Source organism: Chiloscyllium punctatum, chromosome 30 (assembly GCF_047496795.1).
Source record: "Chiloscyllium punctatum isolate Juve2018m chromosome 30, sChiPun1.3, whole genome shotgun sequence".
NCBI lineage: Eukaryota > Metazoa > Chordata > Chondrichthyes > Orectolobiformes > Hemiscylliidae > Chiloscyllium > Chiloscyllium punctatum.
The window spans coordinates 49,457,734-49,484,288 of record NC_092768.1 but is presented as its reverse complement, the minus strand read 5'-3'; the positions used below and the strand labels follow the sequence as shown (position 1 = coordinate 49,484,288).

General features: G+C 44.2%; 1 protein-coding gene and 1 long non-coding RNA gene across 3 annotated transcripts; one reads left to right on the top strand and one right to left on the bottom strand.

Annotated features, from left to right (window-relative positions):
* Positions 1-850: 850 nt before the first annotated feature.
* LOC140455494 (uncharacterized) lies at positions 851-8,546 on the bottom strand. Its single transcript, XM_072550434.1, has 2 exons — positions 8,459-8,546; positions 851-4,892 (listed from the first exon to the last, which is right to left on the bottom strand). The coding sequence occupies exon 2, from the start codon at positions 4,805-4,807 to the stop codon at positions 3,473-3,475; it is 1,335 nt and encodes a 444-aa protein (XP_072406535.1). The 5' UTR covers positions 4,808-4,892; positions 8,459-8,546; the 3' UTR covers positions 851-3,472.
* LOC140455503 (uncharacterized) lies at positions 8,327-25,908 on the top strand. 2 transcript variants are annotated; one of them, XR_011952888.1, is made up of 3 exons: positions 8,327-8,655; positions 11,640-11,812; positions 18,311-25,908. It is a non-coding gene; the product is annotated as an uncharacterized lncRNA (long non-coding RNA). The 2 variants fall into 2 exon arrangements; XR_011952889.1 differs by lacking the exon at positions 8,327-8,655 and adding an exon at positions 8,780-8,924.
* The last annotated feature ends 647 nt before the right edge of the window (positions 25,909-26,555 follow it).

The following is a 26,555-nucleotide window of genomic DNA, read 5'->3' as shown; positions in this document are numbered from 1 at the left end:
GGAAGGGTCGCCAACTTGGAGAAGTGGGGAGGAATAATAAGAGCGGATCGCAAGTTAGTAAGAGAATAAAGTTGATTGGATAATGTAGGAGTCAGAAGAGGTGACCTCATGCAGCTCAAAATTATAACTGTGTACTAGTTTGAATGTTCATTGCTCAATTGCTTCTGCATTTGATGCCCTTTCTTGCAAGATCGTAGAATAAATTGTCTTGTTTCCAGTTTTGGTGGACTCGTCTAATTTTATTAAACTTGTTTCTAACAATGCTCAGTTGGGATAATGTAAGGGAATTGTATTGTTTGAAGCCTCGTTTGAAGCTAGAGGAAGAAATCCATAGTGGTCTTCAGAGAACCTTGTGGCAGAATACCATCAGCAGAGTTAGCGTGGAAGTTGTGAGAAGGCAATCTGAAGAAATGAATGAACTCTGAAGATTCTTGTGATGTGTAGGTAACTGTTGGGGGGGGGGCGTGGGGAGTAAGAAATTATAGTGCAATAGTACTTGTTCTTTTTTTAATGAACAACAATGTTTGTCCTTGTTCAACAATGTGAAATGATATGTTGTGAAGCTGTCAATTAAACATGTTACATTATAATAGTTATTATACTTTGAAAAGCTTGTCATTCACTGTAGACAGCTGTAAGATTGCCTGTATTTGTGAAAGTTCACATACACATAAAGTTTTTTTAAAAGGGACACATCATACTTCATAAATTAGAAATCATAAAGACCAATAAAGAAAGAGCATTAGCGTACAGTGACATTGACCAACATAGTCTGTTTCAGTCACCTAAGTGGTTCAATGAATAGCAACAGATAATGGTGTCAAATCAAATTGTTTATATCAAACAATAATCAAATTTAAAACAATAATCAAATTTATTGTGAATCATGAATCTACACAGGAGATTGATACATTAGCAGACAGAGAAATAAAATTCGCTTCCCAAGATTTGAATGAACCAAAACAACAAAAAGATTTTTAAATGTCTGAAGGTCTTTCCCAGATCATAAAATGAATCTTGGCAGAGTGCAAGATGAACGTATCGCACTGTTATTACATCGAGGTATGATAGCTAAAGGAACTCAGATCTGTAGAGATGCACACCCACTCCCTCACTATACTCAAGTTAGTAGTCCTCCCAGACAGAACAACACAAACATTTCCCATGATATTTATCAAACACTGATCATCTGATGAGGATTAATCTAGAATTTACATCAACTTGAATCTGATTCTATCCCACACTTATTACAGAGAGCTTGCTCACTTTACAAATACAGAGGCCACAGCCTCAAAATTGAAGCCGGGCTAGTCAGCGGTTGGTTTTGGATGTGTATCAAGAAATCAAGTACAGTAGTGCCTCGACATACGAATGATCCCGTTCGCGAACAAATTGGTTTACGAACAGGATTGTACGTAAAAGTTTGCTTCAACGTATGTACGAAGTTCAAGGTACGAACGCAAAAACCCCGTGTGCGACCACGTAGTTTCATTGTTCTGCTTTGCTACGCACTTGTTGAACGCAAAAGTTCTTGGGCCCCGCGTGATCTCATTCAGTTCGTCTTTGGCATGTGCGCTGTGAACAGTGTTCGTTGCTACGTTCAAGCATTTTTACGCTATCCGAACAATGGGAAAAATTGATTCAGTTCATGAACTTTTCGGTTCGCGAACCGGGTCCCGGAATGGATTAAGTTCGTAAGTCGAGGCGCTACTGTACTGCAGAAACCTGAATGTATCTCACTCCCCAACCAGTATTGGGCTCTGAGTCCTAATGGAAGTGATGGTTTGTCTGGCTTGGCCTCAGCTAGAGTGCTGCTTCTTGTTCTAGGCACCACTCCTCAGGCAAGATGAAGATATTAAAGAAGGTGCAGTAAAGATTCACCAAAATGGTTCCAGGAACTTCAATTACAAGGCTAAATTGGTGATGAGAGTTCTGTTCTCATTGGAGATTTGATCGAGGTTTTCGAAACCATGAGGGGTCTGAACAGAGCAGACATTGAGGAAATGGTCCGACTCATGAAAGGCTGCAATTGAGACAATGCTGACATGAGTAAAAATATTTCATACGGTGAGTGGTTAGGATCATGACTGTTCTGCCCAATAGGCAGTTTCAAAACAGACATTGCTCTATAAATGTAGGCTGTTGTCTTTCATAAGGTACTGACCTGAAGGACAGAATGTGAACATTGATAGGCCTCTAGTGTTCTGTTCAAGTGACCATTCAGCATGTGGAGGGCCAGACAGTGAATGGCATGAGATTGTGGAGATTGCCACAGCCGGGACACATCCTGCCCTCCCTGATTTCACAGCAGAGCTCACTGATGAGATATGAGATTCCTGGCTGATTCTCCCCCTCCATCGACAGAGATATTGAAGCTAATTGAAATACCTTTATTATTACCCCAGGAGTGGCTACCCCTTCCCCCAGGTGCTTGTACTGGTCGATCAGAGGCTGAAGCCTTTCTAACCACTGAGGATCTGATTATCTTCTTGCTCAGAGTGGGGTATGACTTGTACCTGATGCTGTACTGAAAGGAAGTTGAGTTGCCTCATGCAACTGTCTCTGTGGAGTTTGCACATTCTCCTCACGTCTGCGTGGGTTTCCTCTGGGTGCTCTGGTTTCCTCCCACAGTCCAAAAATATGCAGGTTAGGTGAATTGGCCATGTGAAATTGCCCGTAGTGTTAGGTGAAGGGATAAATGTAGGGGAATGGGTCTGGGTGGGTTGCTGTTTGGAGGATCAGTGTGGACTTGTTGGGCCAAAGGGCCTGTTTCCACACTGTAAGTAATCTAATCTAATCTCATCATACAGGAGATTCAATATAATAGATGTCATCTTCTGGCGATGTTTGGTAATCTGGTCAAAGATTAAATTGACCTTCTTAAAATAATTAAACTGATGGTGGGAGATGTTTAAGACAATCCCTGCTGAGACTGACAGTGCTTTGGAATAATAGCTCCCCCTGCTTGAGCACTACTGGGTGAACAACACAAACAGACAGCATCCGAGGAGTAGGAGAATCGACATTTTAGGCATAAGCCCTTCATCAGGAACCTGAAATGTCCCAAAACATCAATTTTCCTGCTCCTTGGATGCGGCCTGACCTGTGCTTTTCCAGCACCACACTCTCGACTCTGATCTCCAGCATCTGCAGTCCTCACCTTTTCCTAAACACACAGCTCAGGGTTCTGAAGAAGGGTTACATCCAAAACGATGACTTCGCCCCCTGATATTGCCTGGCTTGCTGTGTTCTTCCAATCTTGTGTCTGTCTATTCAGTGCAACAGAAGCAGGTAACCTGACCTTAAGACCACGTGAAGAATGGACGAGGAGCTGAAATGATTGTGTTTGTGTTCAGGGACGTATTAATACACACTTTCTACATGAATGCTTTCTTCTCAGAGTGGATCCTTTTCAGCAGATTGGAAAAGTGGGTTAAGCTAAAGTTTTGTGACAGACGTGACACCTGAATGGTCATTCTCCTTTGTGAATCTTCTGATGCAGAAGGAGAGTTGATGACCTTGAGAACGATTTGTGACACACTTTACATGAAAATGGTTTCTCTCCCGTATGGATACGTAGGTGTTCAACAAGAGTTGACGACTGTGTGAAGGCTCGGTTACACACCTCACATTTGAAAGGTTTCTCCCCTGTGTGAATCCTCTGGTGCAGAAGGAGGGATGATGACCTTGAGAAGGATTTGTCACACACTTTACATGGAAATGGTTTTTCACCTGTGTGAATGCGTCGGTGTTCCACAAGCGTTGATGACTGTGTGAAGGCTCGGCCACATACCTCACACTTGAAGGGTTTCTCTCCCGTATGAATGCGTTGGTGGGCACGTAGGATTGATAACTGTGTGAAGGCACGATCACACATGTCACATTTGAACGGTTTTTCTCCTGTATGAATCCTCTGGTGCCTCAGGAGATCAGAGAATTGGATGAAAGCCATTTGACAAACTTCACATCGAAAGGGTTTCTCTCCAGTGTGAATCATCTGGTGTATTAGGAGGCTCGAAGATGTCACAAAAGCTTTATCACAAACCTCACACTTGAAGGGTTTCTCCCCTGTGTGGATCTTCTGATGGACCAGGAGGCCTCCTAATTGTGAAAAGGATTTATTGCACACCTCACACTTGATTGGTTTCTCTCCTGTGTGAGTGCGTTGGTGTGCATGGAGGGTTGATGACTGTGCGAATGATTTGTCACACACTTTACAAGTGAACGGTTTCTCCCCAGTGTGAACACGTTGGTGAACACGGATGGAAGATGACCTCGAGAATGACTTGTTGCACACCTTGCACTTGAATGGTTTCTCCCCTGTGTGAGTGCGTTGGTGATCACGGAGGGTCCATGAATGGGAGAATGATTTGTTGCACACCACACACGTGAACGGCTTTAGCCCTGTGTGAATGCTATGATGTAGGCGGAGAGTTGATAACTCAGAGAATGATTTATCACACACCTCGCATGTAAATGGTTTCTCTCCGGTGTGAACACGTTGGTGTGCATGAAGGATTGATGAGTGTGTAAATGATTTGTCACACATCTTGCATGTGAATGGTTTCTCCCTTGTGTCAACACATTGATATCTGGTAAGGGATGATGACTTTGAGAACGACTCGTTGCACACCTTGCAGTTAAATGGTTTGTCTCCTGTGTGAGGGCATTGGTGTGTGTGGAGGTACCGTGATGTTGAGAATGACTTTTCACATCTGAACAAATGTCGGTGAATGTGTTGGTCATTCAAGAGCATCAATGACTCTGTGCAAACCTGGTTTGACACCTCGCAAGTAAGGCCTTCCATGTCACCATTTAGTTGTTCCTTGGGTGAAGATCAAGATCCATGTTTGGTGTCTATCCTCTCTGTATTGTAGTCCAGTGCAATCCTTCTGTAAAACAGGAAAAAGAAACATGATTTCCTCCACCTCCTTTTCTATCCCTGTTAAAGGACCAACACCTGAGTTAGATATTGTTCCATCTTGTGTGCCACACTGCTGTTCCTTTTTTGTGGGGAAATCAGATGCAAGTCCTATCTTTTTCCTCACTCTCTGTTTCTAGCAGGAACACTAGAAAATGACCAGCAGCAGACAATGTGGCTACTCTCTTCCCTTTGCCCAGACTGCATCATCTCAGGCACATGACGACAATGGAAAACACTGTTTGGCTAAGTATAAAACAGACTGTCAGTTAGCTGTGAGCTCATGGCAAGCTAGTGAAGATCAGATTTATCTTTCGAGTATTTGTTTAATACAAAGAGGATCAGAAGAAATATTAATTCATCTGAGATTTTGCAATTTCTCCCTTTATTTTCCAAAATGATTTGAAGAAAACATCCTGGACAGGAATTTATGAAGCTACAGAAAATATTGCTCAGTACAGCTGAAGTATTCGGGTTTATCCTGGGAAATTAAACACACTGCATTCACTCAGATATACCAAATTCAGCACTCAACTTCGGCATTCAGCAAAGCTACCAAATCCAGGTGAAAGCATTTTGGGAAAGACTGACACTTTCAGGTAAAATCCTAAAGAATGCTTTAGAAAGACATTTCAATTAGTGTATCTCCAGGTATGGCAAATAGGTTGCTATGAAAATTACAACAATGGAGAGGTGCAAAGTCATTGTTTGGGCTGCCTATGACTGAGCAGCATAAAATGGCCGACGGCTGCCCCTGGCTAATGCAGCAGAACATGGCTGACAGTAGTTACGAAAATATTTGCTTAATGTTGTCTTCACAAGTAGAAGAGCAACTCTGTAGACTCAAGGTCAGCTGCAATTATTCACACACGAGACACAGCTAAAAACATTTCACACAAATCACTCCCTGAATTATTTAATCAATCCATTCACAACTTGTTAGCTACAGAATTCTAACATTAGGTGTGGCCACATAACTTTGTTGGAACTTATAACAATTAGCAAAAATCAATTTTTTGTGTATTTCCCGTAATGAGGTTAATAAGGAATTTAAAAGGTCCTTAAGTGATCGGCAAGTATCCAATTAATTGGCAGTTAACATGATGTATCTGGCAAATGCTTGGGAAGGAATTTACTTGAATACAGTACAGTCACTTCCCCATACCTGTGGGGGTTACGTTTCAGGACCTACTGTGGAAGCCCAAAACCGCGGATAGGAGCAAACCCATTCGTTTAAATGGGAAATTTACCTTCCCGGCAGCCTGGTGCTGGAACATTCCCTATAATATGTTCTGGCTGTGGAAAAATATGGGTAAGTGAAAACATGGAAAATGATTCCTGGTTATGGGGGTTGTCCTGTATGTATATATTGAAATTGCTGAGTGTGGCAGTACTTCGGCTTAAGGCTAGTTACAAAGCGCTGCTGACCAATATAAACAAAGGTGTGGGAGGACATGCACTCTTTAAGCTTAAACCGTATAAAATAAGCTACTTAGGAACTTTTTGCACAACTTTTTGATATGCTGTAACTTATATGTAGATCATAATAAAGGTTGCCTGAACCGAACCCCAGCTTCATATTGTCATTAAAAACTATGAGATATAACTGTCACGGAGGGGTTCAGACAAAGAGGAGCCTTGGGAAAAGTTGATGGGCAGAGAGATCTGGGAGTGCAGTTCCATTGTACCCTGAAGGTTGCTGCACAGGTGGATAGTTTGGTCAAGAAGGCATATAGTATGCCTGCCTTCATTGGACGAGGTATTGATTATAAGAGCTGGCAAGTCATGTTAAAATTGTACAAGACATTGGTTTGACCACATTTACAATACTGTGTACAGTTCTGGTCACCACATTACCAAAAGGATGTGGACGCTTTGGAGAGGGTGCAGAAAAGGTTAATGAGGATGTTGCCTGTTATGGAAGGTGCTAGCTATGAAGAGAGGTTGAGGAGGTTAGGTTTATTTTCATTAGAAAAAAGGAGATTGAGGGGGGACCTGATTGACGTTTACAAAATCATGAAGGGTATAGACAGGGTGGATAGAGACAAGCTTTTTCCCAAGGTGAAGGATTCAATAACGAGAGGTCACGCTTTCAATGTGAGAGGTGGCAAGTTTAAGGGGGATACACACGGCAAGCACTTCATGCAGAGGGTGGTGGGCGTTTGGAATGCATTACCAGCAGAGATGGTAGAGGCAGGTACGGTAGATTCATTTAAGGTGCACGTGGACAGATGAATGAATAGGTGGGGAGCAGAAGGATACAGATGCTTAGGAATTCGGTGATAGGTTTAGACAGTAGATTTGGATCAGCTCAGGCTTGAGGGCCGAAGGGCCTGTTCCTGGGCTGAACATTTTATTTGTTCTTTGTAATTCTAAAGTTAAGGTGCTGCTTGACCTGGAGCCAATGCAGATCAGCAAACACAGGGGTGGTTGGGAATGGGTCTTGGTGGGGCTTTGAGCCTGTGGAGCAGAGTTTTGGAGGAGCTCAGGTGCATGGAGCAAGATATAATTGCTGCTAGGAGAGGATTGGAATAGTTGAGTCCAGAGCCTACAAAGGTAGGGATGAGAGCAGTAGATGTACTAAGATAGGGTGTCAGCCTTTTCTTCTGTGAATGGACCTTGCACCTCTTCCTGTGCGGAGTGTCTCTGTTCATGAACAACATCAGGAAATGACAGAAAAGAGTCAGAGATAGTGACAGAGAATCAGAGACAATCATAGATTAGTCTGGCACAAAAGGGATTAAACACAGCCACAACTTCACAGGAACCATCTTTCAGAAGAGGTCTCAAATAAGGCCACTTCTGCACTCTCTGTGGAGTGGTGATGGGGATTGGAGGAAGTGTGAGGTGAAATCCCACTTTTGAATATGCCTGGTGTCCCGACCAAAGGCAATCTCTCAATCAACACCAAAATTCAACAGATTATCTGGTTATTATCACATTACCACTATTTCCAAGAGATTGCTGTGCACGCATTGCCATCTTTCCTGCACACAACAGTGAACACATATCAAAAGTACTTCACTGGCGTATGAACTTTGAGACAACTGGTTGTTGTAAAAACCACTTGTGTAAATGCATGTCTTTGTTCGGAAAGAGAGAAAATATCTATCTCTCAACACTAAGAAAACTGATCATTCCCAGTCCACAAGATAATAACCAGCACCCTATATATACTATGCACAGACACACACCACATTCCCCCCGTTCCCCACCCCCAACCCAATTCAACAATAGAAAATCAGTAAGAATCCTCATATATTCTGCACCTCCCAGATAATTATACATCACCTTCTCACATTCAGGAATGAGCCACTCGGGTTGGACGTCAGAACGGAAATGCTTCTAACAAACACACTCAGTATCTAACACACAACTTCAAACAGTTCAGTAAAAAAACAGCTCTCTCAGCTGGATCTTCTCACACAGCATAAGGGACATTTCCACCCCTGATTACCCACAGGATAGTCAGACTGCCTGAAGATTGGTGTGGATATTATGGGATACAATTTGTATAAAAGCTGCTCCTTCACTCACCATCTCCTCACTTGGTTTTCAGTCCCTATAGGAAGTGAACCAGCTCTGGAAGAGGAAGAGGAGACAATGTGCAGAGTGGGTGGACTCTCTGATTGACGTCTCTCACAGTCGATCCAAATATTTCTGGAGCAACATGAGTTTCCTGAAACTTGGGAAACTGACCGGGGAAATGGAGGTGATTTTGAGCAGCAGATCAGGTGGGGATTTAAACTTGTCATTGTCCCATCTGAATAAAACCTCACTTATTGCAGCTACTGTCTCAGTCCCCGTGGTTAAGTGTTTGGCAGATTTCTCGTGCGGAAAACAGTCTTCTTCATCCCGACAGGATTTCAAACTGACCACATCAGCGTGGGATGTGCAGTCTCGGATGAAGGAGTTCCGAAGGAGATCCATACTGGGGCCCCATGAAATGAATGGAACTGCAGGACGAACATTTTATAATCCAGTCGCAGGTTGATACAGCATGGTAACAGACCTTTCGGTCCAACCGTGGGAGTCAGGACCTTTAAGAAATTGCTCATCTTGCCTCCAATTTTCACCCTCTGTAACTTTCACTTTGTCCATTTCTGACACGTTCATTCCTTTCCTTGACCTGTCTGTCTCCATTTCGGGAATAAACTGTCCACTGCCATCCACTGCAAAGCCACTGACTATCGCTACAATTCTTCACAGCCCACATCCTGCAAAGATTCCATCACATTCTCCCAGTCCCTTTGCCTATGTCGCATCTGTTTTGACGATGACACCTTCCAGAATAGCACTGCTGACTGGCTTGCTTCCTCCATAACCTTGGTTTTCCCACCCACTGTGGTTGACAGAGCCCTCAACTTCATTGGACCTGTCGCCCATTCTTCCAGCCTTGCCTATTCCCATCACTCACAACAGCCTGATTGGGCTCCCCTTTGTCCTCACTTTTCATCCCACCAGCCTCCACATTCAAAGGATCATTCTCCGCCATTTCAGACAACTCCAGCAGAACACCACCACCACCAAACACATCTTCCCCTCACTTGCCCTGTCTGCGTTTTGCAGGGATCATTTGCTCTGGGACACCATAATCCATTCATTCACCACGAACACCCTACCCTCTGCCCATGGCAACTTGCATGTAATCGCAGAGGGTGCAACACTTGCCCTTTCACATTCTCCCTGCTCACTATCCAAGGGCCTAAACAGCCTTTCCAGGTGAAGCAGCATTTCACCTGTACCTCTTCCAATATTGTGTATCGCTGCACCCAGTGTGGCCAACTCTATATTGGAGAAACCAAATGCAGACTGGGTGACCAGTTTGCAGAACACCTCTGGTCTGTGTGTAAGCTTGACTCTGACATTCATTTTAACACAGCACCCTGCTCACATTCCCACTTGTCCGTCCTCAGCTTGCTTCAATGCACCAGCAAATCACAGCGCAAACTGGAGGAACAACATCTCATCTTGCCAGACTAGGCACTTTACAATCTTCTGGACTTAATGATTGAGTTGGAAAGAATGTTGGCCTGTTCAGTCTTTCCTTATAATTACAATCTCTCAGTTCTCAATTGCATCCTTATTAGTGATGTTGGAATCGTCTCCATTTCCTGGAAGTACTTATTTAAATTGAGAACTATGTCCAGTGCTTTGTGTTTTATCTAACCAAGTTTAACATTGTGTTTTAAATGTTATTTCTCAAAGAATAGATCTCAGTGCTGACGTTTGATTTGCTTTATTGCTTCCTCTGATTGATGAATCTGTATTTCTGCCTGTGTATAACATATTCTTTGGCCCTTTCTAACCTATGCAAGTGAAAAAAGTTGCAGAATGAGACACTGACTTTGGAAGTCATGTCTCACTTAACTGAATTGAGTTTTTTTGAGAAGGCATTCCTTCACAATAATGTTCCTATTTTGTCCAATGGTGTCAGGCATTTCTTTATAATTAAGCTAGAAATGAGAGAGGTTGGAAGAGAACCTCTCTAAATCAGATATCCTGTCAGCTGCATCATTTTTTATCTTGATGTAATTTTCTCAGAGCTTTATGAAGGAGAGAAATAATTGAGGACTGTGCCACGGAGTGGTAAGTCTTAGATCACCAATTAAATGAACGATAGGAGCTTCATCACCAGTGAGGTAGATTGTTAGATCTCATAGTTTTCAATGAGAGTTCGAGTCTGGTGGTAGATTCGGGCAACCTTTATTGCGATACACAAATCAGTTGCAGCACAGCAAACATGCACACATTCCTAAGTAGCTTCTTTTATACAACTTAAGTTTAAAGTGTAGGCCCTGGCCCCGTCCTCCCCACCCACCCCACCTTGTCCACCACCCCCAACCCCACTCCACGCATTTACTATTGGTAAGCAGTGCTGAGTTGTTTCTTTGCAACTGGACTCATTTGTCCTTAACCCAAAGAAAATACTGCCACATACAGCAATTTTAATGTATGCACTGTATTCAAGTAAATTCCCTCCCAAGCATTTGCCAGTTACAGCATGTTAACTGCCAATTAATTGCATGCTTGCCTATCACTTAAGGACCTTTTAAATTCCTTATTAACCTCATTGCAGGAAATACAAATGAACATTGATTTTAGCTAACTGTTACAATATCAGTTCCAACAAAGTTATGTGGTTACACCCAATATTCGAATTCGTTAGCTAACAAGTTGTGAACAGGTTGATTAAATTATTCAAGAGAGATTAGTGTGAAATGCTCTTATCTATATCTTATGCATCAACAACTGCAGCTGACCTTAAGTCTCCAGAGCTACTACTGTTCTATTTGTGCTAACTACTGTCAGCCATATTCTATTGCATTAGCCATGGGCAACCACCAGCCATTTTGTGGCGCTAAGTCATAGGTAGTCCGAATAGAGATGTATTTGAAACTTCTCCAAAATCTTGAGAAAATAGGCTGTATGGCAGTCTGACCGACTGAATCACAGAACACAAATGTAGAAAGTAATCACAGGTCTTCATTGAGCCAATTTGATGGGGGCTGAGTTCAGGCAATAGACATTTTGGTGGCAGTTAGTATAAACCCCTAAATACAATGACAGTGCACTGCTGAAGCTCAAAGACACTGGTCAAACCGCCGCCAGCAGATTGTCACTCACTGCGGAACAGTCTCTAGATGAGCAGTCAGCACCTTCAGTAAAAGAGGAGAGGGAGTTGGAGGAAAATATATTTCCTTTTTCTGTTTTACAGAAGGATTGCACCGTACTGCACCACAGAATACAGAGAGGATAGACACTGCAGATAGATCCTGACCATCACCCAAGGAAAAACTATACAACTGTTGGAAACCATCCAGTCCCTTCACAGCGTTGCTCAACACAGAGGAGTTTGGGCACTGAAACCATCAGCTGGAAATCAGTCAGGTCAGTGGAACTCTGACATGTCAACAGATCTGAATCTGGTCAGTGGTGTGGAACCTTCCCTAAATACCAACTTTCCAAAGATTTTGCTGTGCGTCATCTGTCAGGTAATCTGAAGGATGAGTGGGCTCCAGGTCTAGTTTCAAGAAACCGATGAGAAATTGGTTAATTATGAGGTGTGTTTGAGAGAGACCCCTAAGGCTTCTAACACACAAGCTGCACATTTTTAACAGACTGTTGATGCAAGGGCACCTTCGCAGAAGACAAAACTTCTAATTGTGAAGTGCCACCAGCCCTTCACAGATTTGAAACGGCCCAGGGAATCCCTTGTGGACTCAGACCTGTAAGCCTCTCTCGATTCGTCCAGGAGATCATACTCTTTGGAAGTCTGGAATATAAGCCTCTTACAGACAGTTTAGTTTAATTTTAGTCATCCCCTTTATTCACTCATAGCATCACCATTACAACATAACACAGATACCTATAAGCTAAACTAATTAGGTTCTCATCACCTGGGAGAGTAGGTTACCAGCTCTTCAAGTGCCCCAGCAGGCTACTCTGATGTACTGATACAAAGTGGCTTCCTTCATGCAAAAGTTTACAAAAACATTGCATGTTGTTAATTAGACAGATAACAATGAAAGACAATAATTTGTAAGAAAAGTTAATTGACAGATTTGTGTGCACTTGACTGATAAATCCTACAGGCCTTAAGCTATCCACCAGGTGGGAAAAACAAATCCAGGTGTCTGCTGGCAAGATAAGTTTCTATCAAGAAGTACCAGTCTAAATTAAGTGGGAGATGTCATAAAGTAACCTTTCACCGCTCGCATGTCTGATATAATTTTTTAATTTCAAAAATATACTTTATTCGTAAAATATTTTGATGATCTGTACAATTGGTCATGCCATACGTATGTGAACATTCCATTTATTTGCATACAGAGATACAGTAATCATTCGTATATACAAGTCTGTACGTTTACTATCCATATATTTAGCTGAGGCGTCAGCGGAGCTCAAATGACTGCGTGGGCCCCCTGTTCTTCTTAGGCGTTACACGGTGGTCTTTCCCCACCGCGCCTTGGCGGCAGCTGCCCCAAGCTTCAGCATGTCCCTCAACACGGAGTCCTGGACCTTGGAATGTGCCAGTCTGCAACACTCAGTCGGGGTCAACTCCTTCAGCTGGAAGATCAGCAGGTTTCGGACAGACCAAAGAGCGTCTTTGACTGAGTTGATGATCCTCCTGGCGCAGTTGATGGTCGTCTCGGTGTGAGTCCCGGGGAACAGACCGTAGAGCACGGAGTCCTGTGTCACGGAGCTGCTCGGGACAAACCTCAACAAGCACCACTGCTTTCCTCTCCAGACTTCCTTTGCATAGGCACATTCCAGAAGGAGGTGTGTGATAGTTTCATCCCCTTCACAGCCGCTTCGAGGGCAGCGTGCGGTGCAGCAGAGAGTCTGGACGTGCATAAAGGATCTCACAGGCAGAGCCCTTCTCACCACCAGCCAAGCCATGTCTTGGTGCTTGTTGGAAAGTTCTGGTGATGAGGCATTCTGCCAAATGGTTTTGACAGTCTGCTCAGGGAACTGCTCAATAGGATCCGCCCTCTCCTTTTCCCGAAGGGTCTCAAGGATACCTTTGACCACTTCCTGATGGACTTGTGGTCAAAGGTGTTTTTCCTCATAAATCTCTCTACGAAGGACAGGTGATACAGAACGGTCCAACTACTCGGAGCATTCCGTGGCAGCGAGGCCAGGCCCATCCTTCGCAACACCGGGGACAGGTAGAACCTCAGTACGTAGTAACACTTTGTGTTTGCGTACCGGGGATCCACGCACAGCTTGATACAGCCATACACAAAGGTGGCCATCAGGGTGAGGGTGGCATTTGGTATGTTTTCTCCTCCGTTGCGTAGAGCTTTGTACATCGAGTCCCTTTGGACCCTGGCCATCTTTTATCTCCATACAAAATGGAAGATGGCCTGGGTGGCTGCGACGGTACAGGTTCTGGGAATAGGCCAGACCTCTGCCACGTATAACAACACTGACAATGCCTCACACCTGATGACCAGACATTTCCCCGCGATGGAGAGCGTCTGCAGCTTCCATCTGCCCAGTTTCTGCCTCACTTTGCTGATACGCTCCTCCCAAGATTTGGCGCACGCTCCAGCCCCCCCGAACCAAATACCCAGCACGTTCAGGTGGTCAGTCCTGACGGTGAACGGGATGGAGGATTTTCGGCCCAGTTCTCGAAGAGCATGGCCTCACTCTTGCGTCAGTTTACCTTGGCCCCCGAGGCCCGTTTGAACTGGTGCACAAGAGTCTGTACACGGACAGCGGATCCAAGCAGAAAACGGCGATATCAGGGGTCTTAACCTGTAGGCCCCCGCTGCCAGCAATAGTCACCCCCCTCAGACTCGCATCCTTCCTGATGGACTCAGCAAATGGCTCTATGCAGCACACAAACAAGCAGAAGAGAGAGTGCAGCCCTGCCTGAGTCCAGATTTGACTGGGAAGCTATCTGATTCCCACCCATTGATTGAGGCTGCACTGACAATGTTGGTGTAGAGCAGTCTGATCCAATTGCAGATTCCCTCCCCAAAGCCCATTTTGGAGAGAACATCTCTCATATACCTGTGTGATATCCTGTCAAAGGCTTTCTCCTGGTCCAGGCTGATGACTCAGGTGTCCAGCCCCCTGTCCTGCGCAAAGGCGATCGTACCCTGAGGAGTGCGAGACTCTCAGCGATTTTTCTGCCCTGTACAGCACAGGTTTGGTCAGGGTGGATCACCGATCCCAGAGCAGACCTGACCTGTTTGGCGATGACCTTTGCCAAGGTTTTGTAATCTGAATTTAATAGTGAGATTGATCTCCAATTTCTGATTTCCTCCCTCTCCGCCTTCCACTTGTAGATGAGGGTGATGATGCCTTTCCTCATGGATTCACTCATAGTACCTGCCAGAAGCATACTGACATACACCTCCAGCAGGTCCTGGCCAATCAAGTCCCACAGAGCGGAATAGAGCTCGACTGGTAAGCCATCACTTCCGGGCGTTTCATTCTTTTCGAAGGACTCAAGGGCTTTGGTCACCTCGTTCAGAGATAGCGGCTGGTTCAGTCTCTCTCATGTTCTGTATTCTAAGACCTCCATGATTGAGGACAAGAATGACTGGGATGCCGCGCTGTTGGTTGGCTTCGAGTCATACAGACTGGCATAGAAGGATTTGCTGATCCTCGTGATGTCAGCCTGAGATGACGTTACCAAGCCATCTTCTTCCTTCAGGCTGCTGAGCACGGAGCTCTCTTTGTGCACCTTCTGGAAGAAGAAACGTGAGCACGTCTCGTCCTGCTCCACTGAACGGACCCTGGACTAGAAGATTATTTTGGAAACCTCTAAGGCAAAGAGCGAGGCTTGCTGGCCCTTCACCTCCTTGAGGTCCTCCGTGACATCGACCGCCATCATCTGCAGCAGCAGCAGGTTCTGCATACTTTGCTGGAGTTGGGACAGTTTTCCCCGCCTCTCTCTCTCGCCTCCTGAACACCTTTGAGAATGGAGAACCTCTTGATGTTCCCTTTTACTGTTTCCCACCAGTCCTCTGGAGACTCAAACAGGGCTTCACGGTTCTCCAACCTGCGTAGTCCCTCTTGAGCTCCTCAATGTTTCCCTGGGTCAACAGCTTTGTGTTCAGCTTCCACGTTCCCTTACCAGCCCGCTGCTCGTCCTGTAGGTGACAGTCAGCCAGCAGGAGGCAGTGGTCAGAAAAGAACACTGGCTTGATGTCAGTGGATCTGACCGAGAATGTTCGGGACACAAACAGGTCATCTATCCTTGAGCATATAGACCCGTCTACCCGTGCAGGGGTGCTGAAGACATCATGCAGCTTGGCATCTTTGACTGTTTCCATCAGGACTCTGGACGTGGCGTCCAGTTTACTACCCCTCCCGCCGGATTGTCCATCTGCATCAATGATACAGTTGAAGTCTCCGGCCAGAATGACCGGCCTGGACATAGCCAGCAACAGTGGAAGCTGCTGCAGGATGGCCAAATGTTCACTCTTACCCACTGGGGCGTACACATTAATCAGTCTCGGGGAGCATTCTTGTACATGACGTCGGTGACGAGGAGGCGCCCGCCCACCACCTCCTTAACCTCGGAGATGGTGAAGTTGCCTCCTCGCAACAGGATACTCAGGCCGGAGGCGCAGCTATCATTGCCCCCCGACCAAACTGACAGCCCATGGGCCCACGTGCTTGACCATCTCTTCTAGCTGCTGAGGTGCGGTATCCCACACTCCTGCAGAAACAGGACATCGGCATTAACGTAGCAGATTTAATGCCACGCACATTAATACTAGCAATTTTTGTCCCCATTTTAACAGTTTATGAGCTTACCAGTGTCCATTTGCTGCTGGTCCTGCCTCTCTGGGGTAGCTATCTGCATTCCTGTGGTGAACACAAATTACTGGACACTCGCAGGATTGAGGTAGCTGTCTGGTTCCATGTTGCAGACATTTCCCTGGTCTGGTGTCTTTGGGTCAGGACCAGGGTTCGCACAGACCTGTTCTCTGTCTGACAGAAGGGCTGTCAGAGGATTGCTGCTCCCAGTTACCTGTCAAGGTGGTGCGTTGGGTACCTTCTGGTTCTCACCAGGTTGGGGGGGGGTGGTCTTTACCAGCCCCCTCAGAAGGTTTGTCATTTCCTGTTTGGGGGGTGCTGCCCTCCTTTCTCCCCACAGCGCTCTGTCTCTTACTTTGGTGATGACCCTCCTTATGCCCGTCCTCACCATCTGAAGAGCTGGCTGTATCCAACTCGTGCAGGTGTCGTTTCCCCCTTTGCTGGGTGGCTTTGGGGCCTGACGAGGTTTCCTCTTCCTGGTTTTTACAGGAATCCACTCCTCTGCCTCTTTGGTTTGCTCCTCCTCCGTTTCCTCTGTCTTTCCTGTGGGAGCTTGGATTGGCTGCTGCACCTCCCCTCTGGCTGCCATCTGCTCTGCTCCATCCTTCTGGGTGCCCCCAGACACCGTTCAGCTGCTGCTTTGTGGAACCATGCTGGCCTTTTGCGCTCCACGGCTCCAGCCAGTAAAAGATAATATTGACGAGCCTTAACTTACTTGCTGTCCTTACAGACCACTCTACAGACCTTATAGACTGTCCCACTGTCAGTTCTAATTAGTCAGGTCTTATGTCTTATTTTGTTACGAAATGGCTTCTTCGCAAGGAGGGCAAACTTTTGACCATAAAATGGCTTCCCAACAGATTGTGTCAGAATCTCTTCAATGTTAGGTTTAAAATAATTTTAAGCTGGGAGCATATTCCTGCTTTTTATCTTAAGCACAGAATCATTCTATACCTGAGGCTGAAATGTTACTGCAAAGTTGTATTTAAAACGATTAATTAGTATTGAATTAAACATGCCTTCTTTTCATGTTTACGATTCAAATTTAAATAAGACATAAGATCTGACTAATTAGAACTGAGAATGGGACAGTCTGTAAGGTCTGTAAAGTGGTCGGTAAGAACAGCAAGTAAGTTAAGGCTCATCAGCATTACCTTTTACAGAGTTTGTATTTAATAACTGGCAATGGCTACTCAACATCATCATAATGTCCCAAAATGCAATTAAATTCAATCCATAGCAGATAAGCATGAAGAGTTAATTTTCTACTGGCTCTAACAGCTTCAGCACTAAAATGATTTCTCTCTCTCTCTCTCGTGTCCTTTTGAACTCTCAAGTCAGGGTTTTGTAACAGCAAAGATTTTTTTTTTCTTTCTGTGTCTGCCCTGCTTGCAAGGGGTAATAAGAATCCATTATAATAAACAACATCTGACCTTTAATTACAAAGCTTTTGATAAAACTCAAAACTCGGTACTATTTCAAGGTGAGAATCAAACACTACCATTAATTTCACAAGGGAATAGCTGTGAGTGTTATCACTTGGTGTCCTGTTTACACAGATTCACTGATGCTAAGGCAAATGTTCTTAATTTCCTTGCAGCATTCTGTTATCATTTGGTGAGCCTAGGTGTCCCTATCTTCTGCATTCCTTAAGTTCCCCCCTTTTTATGAGCCTTGCTACCTGTCTATTTTCTAACGCAGTAAATGTGTTCTATAATTCAGCATTGCATTTTAGGAGGTGTGCAATAAGCATTTAAACATTCATTGGGCCTGATGAATGAGTCAATTCTTCACAGAGGGAAGAATCCATTTATATGCAAGATGTGTGACAAATCACTCTCTCAGTCATCGACACTTGTAGTACACCAAAATGTTCACAGTGGGGAGAAACCAATGCATTTAAATGTGAGGCATGTAACAAGGGATTTGCGCATATGTCAGGACTGCTGAATCACCAATGCATTCACACCGGGGAAAAACCATTCATGTGTGAGATGTGCAGTAAGTCCAAATCACAGTCATCAACTCTGTTTATACACCAACAAGTCCATAGTGGGGAGAAACCATTCCAATGTGACAATATGCAATAAACTATGTTCACAGCCAGAAAACCAACTGACACCAACGTATCCACACGGGGAGGAACTGTTCAAATGTGAGGTCTATGTAAAATCATTCGAATGGTCAAAAAACCTCTGCATACACCAACGGATCCTCATAGTGGAGAAGCCCTTCAGTTATGACAGAAAGTGTGAAGCAAATGTACATCACTGAGGCCTCATACTGACTTCAACACTCAAGCCACGCTGACACATCCACGTGTGAGATGTGCTAGAAATCCTTCTCAAAGCCTTTGTATCTCTGGAGGGTTCTTAGAGAGGAGTAACCTTTCAGGTGCAATGTTTGTGAAAGGTTTACACATACTTCCCAGTCTCCTAAAATGCGATCCATACAGGTGAGAAACTATTCATGTGTGACAAGGCCTTCACAAAGCACTGATGTAGGAGCAGAATGTTCTGAGTCTGAATTCCATAATTAAGCCTTCACACAGCTGTTGGACCTTCTGGAACCCAATGTGTGTCACATGCTTGACAGGACCCTCAGCCATGTCTATTTACCATACTTCTGCCCCCACCCCTTCCTGTTGCTCCCAGGATAACAATAAGGGACTCCCTTTGTACTTACTTTCCACCTCACTGGTCTCTAAATTCACAAGATCATCCTCTATCATTTCCAACTCGTGCAGCATGCCACCATCAAATATATTTTACCCTCCTGTCCACTGTCAACATTCTGCAGGGGACCACTCTCTCCATAAACAAACAGAAAGGACCTTTGCAGTTTAAAAAACAGTCAGACTTGGTAGAGGTCTGAGTGCAACGAGCAATTGTTATTATCTTTGACCAACTGCAAAAATATTTGGACTGTGAATACACAGGAGCACTAGAGAAATTCCATCAACAATATTTCAAACACAGCTTCCAGATTCAATGTGAGAATCATCAAATAATCATCGGCATCCTCCTTGAAACCAGGTCAAGAAGCATTTAGGTAACATTTCTTAAAAATTGCCCTCAATGGCCACTCTGATTCCATCAAGTCCTGTTCTCTTAAATAGCTGAAGATCCTTGAAGGACAAAGAAAGCACTTCAAGTACACTCGGAAGCTAAGGGAGTCAGTGAACACGGATGTAGAGGGAATCGAGAGGGATCCAAGAATGTAAGAACTGAAGTAATGATCCATATCTTAACTCTATCTGCCTGTCTTGACCAACCATTAACCTTTTGCCAAACAATAAATCTATGGATCGCAGATCTTAAATTTGCAATAGACTCCTAGCCTCCAGGGATATTGTGGGGAAAGAACTCCACGTTTCCAGGGCCCTCTTTGTGAGGAAGTGTTTGCTGACGTAATCCCTGACCAGCCTTGCTCTAATTCTCATGGCCTCCCTGTTGTTCAGGACTCTCCTACCAGAGGGATACTTTTTCTCCAACAACACCATGAATTTGCTTTATCATCATCAACACCTTCATTAGATTATTCCTTAAATTTCAACCTTCAAAGGAATACAGGTTTGGTCTGTGCAACCTGGACTTGTCATTTAACCTTTATAGCCACAGGAATTTGCATGCTATTCCCACAAGGCCAGTATATTCTTCCTGAGCTGAGGAGTCTGGATCTAAACTTACTCCTCTGGCTAGGGTCTAAATCGAGGTCTGAATAGCTGGAACTAAATTTCCACAAGGACACAGTTGATTCTGGGGTGGAGGAGATGTGGTTTACCTTTTCTCTTCACGGTGGGCTTGGTGTAATGAGCAATTTTGACAGATAAAAGCAGGACCATTGGCGCTTGATTTCAGATCAGGAGTGGTTGGATAAACCAGTTTTGTAAGGTTCGATTCCCAGCCAATGCATGGCACTCCTTTCTTCCTCTGTTCCTCAGATCCTGTACCTTGGTACCTTTGCATCTAAGACGGTTCTGTAAATGATGACTTAGAGTCATAGAGTCCTATGGCACAGAAACTGGCCCTTTGGCCCAAACTGGTCCATACCGACCAAAATGACCATCCACGCTAACTTCATTTCCATGTACTTCGCCAATATCCCTCGAAACCTTTCCTATTCATGTATTCGTCCAAATGGCTTTTAAATGTTGTTAATGTACCCATTTCAACCACTTCCGTTGGCAGGTTAATCCATATGTGTACCTCCCTCTGTGTAAAAAAAGGTTGCCCCTCAAATTCCCTTTTATTCTTTCCCCTGTAACCTCAAACTGATGCCCTCTAGTCCTCAATTCCCCCACCCTGGTTAAAAAAAACTAAGTACATTCATGCTATCCATGCCTCTCATGATCTTATACACTTCTATAACAACACCCCCCCTCCAGTCTCCAAAGAAAACGTTCCAGCTTGGACAATCTCTCCCTATCACTAAGACCATTGACTCCTGGCAACATCCTGTGGTCACAATAGCAAGGTGACCAAAACTGAACACAATACTCCACGTATGGCCTCACCAACATCCTGTACAACTGCAACATAATGTCGCAATTTCTAGACATAATGACTGATGAAGACCAGCGTGCCAAAAGCCTTTTTCACTGCTCTGTCTACCTGTGATTCCACTTTCAGAGAACTGTGCACATGAACCTCAAAGTCCCTCTGTTCCAAGACACTTGTTAAGGCCATACCATTCACCATGAAACTCCCACCTTGATTTCACTTTCCAAAATGCAAGGCCTCACATTTATCTGCAGTAAATTCCATTTGCCATTTCTTGGCCCACTTCCCTAGCTGATCAAGGTCCTGATGCAAATTCCTATCACCTTCCTCACTGTCCACGATACTGCCTATTTTCGTGTCATCGGCAAACTTACTAATCATGCCATGTGCATTCTCATCCAATTAATTAATTAGATAACAAACAGTAATGGGCTCAGTGCTGACCCCTGAGGTACTCCACTAGTCACAGGCCTCCAGTCTGACAAGCATCCTTCCATTATTACCCTCGGCTTCCTACCATACAAGCCAATTTGTATCTAATTTGCCAGCTTACCCTGGATACCATGCGATCTAACCTTCCAGAGCAGCCTGCCATGTGGAACCTTATCAAAGGCCTTACTGAAATCCATATAGGCTATGTTTACCATCCTGCCCTTTTCAACCTTCCTGGTCAATTCATCAAAGAACTTTAACAAACTTGTGAGGCATGATCTCCCACTCATAAAGCCATACTGACTAATTCTAATCAAACCCTGACTTTCGAAATGCGTTTATATCTTCTCAAGTCCCCCATCACAGATGTCTTACTGTCTGTAGTTCCCAGGTGTTGCTTTGCAGCCCTTCTTGAATAATGACACAACATTCGCTACCCTCCAACTTTCCGGGACCACACCCGTGGCTAATGATGACGCAAAACTATCAGCCAAGGCCTCCACAATTTCCTCTCTCACCTCTTGCAGTGTTCTCGGATATATCTGGTCAGGACTAGGAGATTTGTCCACCTTCATCCATTCTAATAAATCCAACACCTCCTCCACTGTGATATTAACTATCCCTAAGATATCACCACTAACTTCCTCAAGTTTCCAAGTCTTCATGTTTTTCTTCACAGTAAACACAGAGGAGAAATATTCATTAAGAACCTCATCCATCTCCTGCAGTTCATGTCCACTTTGGTCCTTGACAGGTCCTATTCCCTTGCTATTTATTTATTTTTCTTTATTATACTTAAGGAACCCCTTTGCATTCACCCTAATCTTCTTAGCCAAGGATATCTCATGTCCCCTTTTTGCCCTCCTGATTTCCTTCTTCAGTAAAGTCCTGTATCCCCAAAATACCTCCAGGATTCCCCTGGTCCCAGCTGCCTCTACCTGAGCCATACCTCCTCCCTTTTTCTGGTCAAAGCCTCAATATCTCTTGTCATCTAGGGTTCCCTATTCCTGCGAACCTTGCCTTACACCCTCACAGGAACATGTAGACCTTGAATTCCAGCTAACTCACCCACTTGCTGGAGGTCCCTTTGTCTGCAAACAAACTACTGCAATCAACCCCTGCAAGCTGCTGTCTAATTCCATCAAAGTTCACCTTGTCCCAGTTTAGAACTTGAACCTGTGGACCAGTTTTGTCCCACTTTGTAACTATTTTAAAATTAATACAGCTATGGTCACTGGTCCTAAAGTGCTCCCCCACTGTCACCCCTGTCACTTGTCCTGCTCTATTTCCCAAGAGTAGGTTGTGTTTTGCTCCGTCCTGAGTAGGACCCTCTATATACTGCTTGAGGAAACTTCCCTGAATGCACTTAAGAAATTCCACCCCATTTAAACTCTTGATGCTCTGCAGTCCCAGTATATGTTAGGAAAATTAAAATCCCCTGCTATGATAATCCTATTGATCCTAAAGCCTCCTCAATCTCCCTGCATATTCCTTTACCTAACTCCTGTTGACTATTTGAGGGCCTATAGTACAACCCCGATGATGTCACCATCCCCTTCTTATTTTTTCGCTCCACCCACAAAGCCTCACTGAATGATTCTTCAGTTATTTCATCTCTGATAACTGCTGTGACACTCATCTTCATCAAAAATGCAACTCCCTCTCCCTTCTTTACACCACCTCTGTCCGCTGAAATCATCTGTACCCTGGTACATTAAGCTGCCAGTTCTGTCCCTTCCTTAGCTACGTTTCTGTAGTGTCTGCAATATCCCAGTCCCATGAACGTATCCACACCCTGAGTTCATCAGACTTACATGTCAGCCCTCTTGCATTGAAATAGATGTTGTAATTTAATCCAACAGGCATTGCTTGCTTCCTGTCGTGTTCCAGCTTGATCTGTCTCTTCACTTTACTATTTCTGATTACTGTATTTCCATCCAGCCTCACACTTGCCTCCCTGCTTTTGAAGATCACACCTCCCTGCCAATCTAGTTTAAACCCTCCCTTGTAGCAATAGCAAACTTGGCCGTCAAGATATTGGTTCCCCCTCCAGTTCAGATGCAACTCATCCTTTATAAGCTTTATAAACCTTTCACTGCAATCATGTGAGTACGCTCATGTACATTCCTTTGCCTCACAAATTACTGCGAGAAACTGCTCCACCAACTTCCTTGATGGGTTCCCCTTCCAATCAACTAGGAGAAAATGGACACTGTAGATGCTAGAATTCATAGTCAAGAGTGTGGTGCCAGAAATGCACAGCAGGTGAGGCAGCATCCAAAGAGCAGGAGAATCGACATTTCATCAGGAAGGGCTTATGCTCCTCAGATGCTGCCTGACCTGCTGTGCTTTTCTGGCACCACACTCTCAACTTGCCTTCCAATCAATTCTGGCAGCTCCTCCCTCATGTCTTTGTAGTTAACTTTACTCAACTGCAATGCCATTACATCTGATTTCAGCTTCTTCCGCTCAAACAGCAGAATGAGTTCTATTATATTATGGTCATTACCCCCAAGAGGTTCCTTTACCTTCAGCTCTGTAATCAAGTTTGTCTCATTATGCATCACCAAATCCAGAACTGTGTTGTTGCCTCGTGGATTCTACTACAAACTGCTCCAAAAATGCATCATATCAACATTCCATGAATTTGTTTTCATGAGATCCACTATCGTTCTGACTTTCCCAGTGCACCTGCATATTGAATTCCCCATGACATTGTCTCTGTGCCTTTTTTACATGCCTTTTCTATTTTCTGCTCCACATCCTGACTACACAATGACAACCTGCACAAAACTCCCATCAGGTTTTTTTTTTTGCTTTAGTCATTCCTCAACTCTACCCATGTTATTTCTACACGTTGTGATTCTATATCACTTCCCCTTTCTACCTACATTGTTGGTACCTATGAGGACCACGACAAATGGATCTTTCCCCTCCCACTCCAAGTTCCTCTGCGGCCCAAATGAGTTATCCTGAACTCCCAGCATTGGGCAGGCAACATTGCCTTCAGAGCTCTTAATCCTGAACGCAGAGAACAGCGCCTATTCTCCTGTCCATCATCTCCACGATTACATTTCCATTTTTCTTTCCCCTTGAGTAGCTTCCTGTGTTATGGTGTTATGGTCAGTTTGCTCATTCTCTCTACAGCCCCTGCTGTCATCTACACAAGGACCAAGAATCTCACATTTGTTAGACACGCTCAAGGGCTGAAGTTCCTTTAGCACTCTCTCCAGGATCCCTTTACCTGTCTCATTTGTAGTCATACCTTTCTCCTCTGACCATTGACTGAATTTGAGGTAGTTAATGTACGAGGTGTGATGTCCTCTTGAAACATAGCATTTAGTAACTCTCTCCCTCCCTGATATGTTCGAAGCTCAGCCTCCAGGTCATCGGTTCTGAACGGAGTTCCTCAAGCAAAGAATGCCTAAAACAGAGATAGTCATTATGAGCTACAATGTGGACCACCAGTTCCTACATCATATTGATTCAATTCAGTGCTGGCCCCTACATCTCCATTTTATTTACTTAGTTCTTAATTTGCTTTTCAAAACTTTCCTACTGGTCTTGTAGTTTGTAAACTATAACCTCAAATATGACCCCCATAGTGACTTAATGATTAGCACTACTGCCTCACAGCGACAGGGACCTGGGTTCAATTCCAGCCTCAGGCACCTGTCTGTATGGAGTTTGTACATTCTCCCCGTGTCTGCATGGGTTTCTTCTGGGTGCTCCAGTTTCCTCCCACAGTCCAAAAATGTGCAGGTTAGATAGATTGGTTATACTAAATTGCACATACTGTTCAGGGATATGTGGGTTAGCCATGGGAATAGGTTAGGAGTGGTTTGAGTCTGGGTTTGATGCTCTTAAGGGAGTCAGTGTAGACTTGTTGGCCTGTTTCCACACTGCAGGGATTCTCAGCATTTGCCTTTAATCTGAAAGTAACCTATTGCACATAGTCAAATTAGTAACTATTACCATCTAATGAACTTACAGTTTTCCTGTGATGTAACTCTTTCTTTTTGTGCTGGGCCACTGAACCTGGGCTTCAATTTATCCTGTAAAAAGACCTTACAAACTCTGAGAAAAAAAAAAGCATCTCTTTCCCCTCTGCATTAATTTCCCAAGCTGCCTCCAAATTCTCTGAACCAGGGGATGTGATGGCCTAATGGTATTATCACTGAACTGATAATGCAGACACCCAGATAATGTTCTCGGGACCTGGGTTTGAACCTGCCATGGCAGTTAGTGGAATCTGAATTCAATAAAAAAAAACTCTGGAATTAGGGATGACCACGAATCCATTGTCGATTGTCGGAAAAACCCAACTGGTTCTCTCATCTCCATTAGGGAAGGAAGCTGCCATCCTTACTTGGTCTGGGCTGCATGTGAATCCAGACCCACAACAATATGGTTGACTCTTAAAGCCCTCTGGGCAATTAGGGATGGACAACAAATGCTGCCTAGCCAGTGACCATCCTCATCCTGTGAATGAATTTTAAAAAATACTCACTCAGGTTGTGTCTCTCTGAATGTGATCCCTCCTTCCTGACAGTGTGAAGCTATTGGCCCTCACCGTATCTACTCAGTCCATTTTATGTCAGTGTAATAATGATGTGATATGTACTTCTTACACTGTTTCAAATTTCATTTCATACTCTGGGATGGTTCTTGAATTATTTTCAAATGTTTTGTTAGTTTGGGTTTAGTTTGTTGTGTGCTCAACATTGATGTTTGTCTCATGGTTCTATCAAACTTCTGATAAGTTTTTTCACTCACAATAAATATATTTTTTAAGCTTGATTAAACTTCCTGATCTGTCAAACATTGTGTGTTTCTATTCACTGAAATTCAGGATCTAACCATAAGAGTCCTGGACACAAAATATGGGTCAATGTCACTATATTCTGGGATACTTTCTCCATCACTGTTCATTGGGTAATAGTTCCATGAGAGAGAATTGCAGTTACATATCACTGACACAAAGTGAGTCATCAAACAGTGATCCACAACCACACTGACGTGTTTCTGAAGTGTTGTAATGTGCAAAACAGGGCAACCAGTTCATGCATGTCAAGCTCCCATATATCTGGCCATTGTCATAATGTCGTAACATTGATTGTAGCATCCATTTTCACCAGGACATCAAGGATATCTCTTTTGGTTTTCCACAAAATATGCAGGTTATGCTCTCTTTTACATTCACCATGAAAGGCTGTGGCTCAACTCATCTGAGTGACAGTTACACTCCTTGTAACTCCCTGAGGAAGTTAGCCCCAGCTCTCTAGCCTTTGGGGTGGGACGAACCCATAACCTGATTCAGAGACAAGAGTGAGATCTAAAAGAGGGCTGACCCCCATAAGACAAATTAGCAGAATTAGACCATTCAGCCCAAGGAGTCTGCTCCATCAACCAAT

Bases quoted from the DNA above. Each gene is read 5' to 3' on its own strand.
- LOC140455494 (XM_072550434.1), bottom strand. From the start codon at position 4,807: ATGGAAGGCCTTACTTGCGAGGTGTCAAACCAGGTTTGCACAGAGTCA.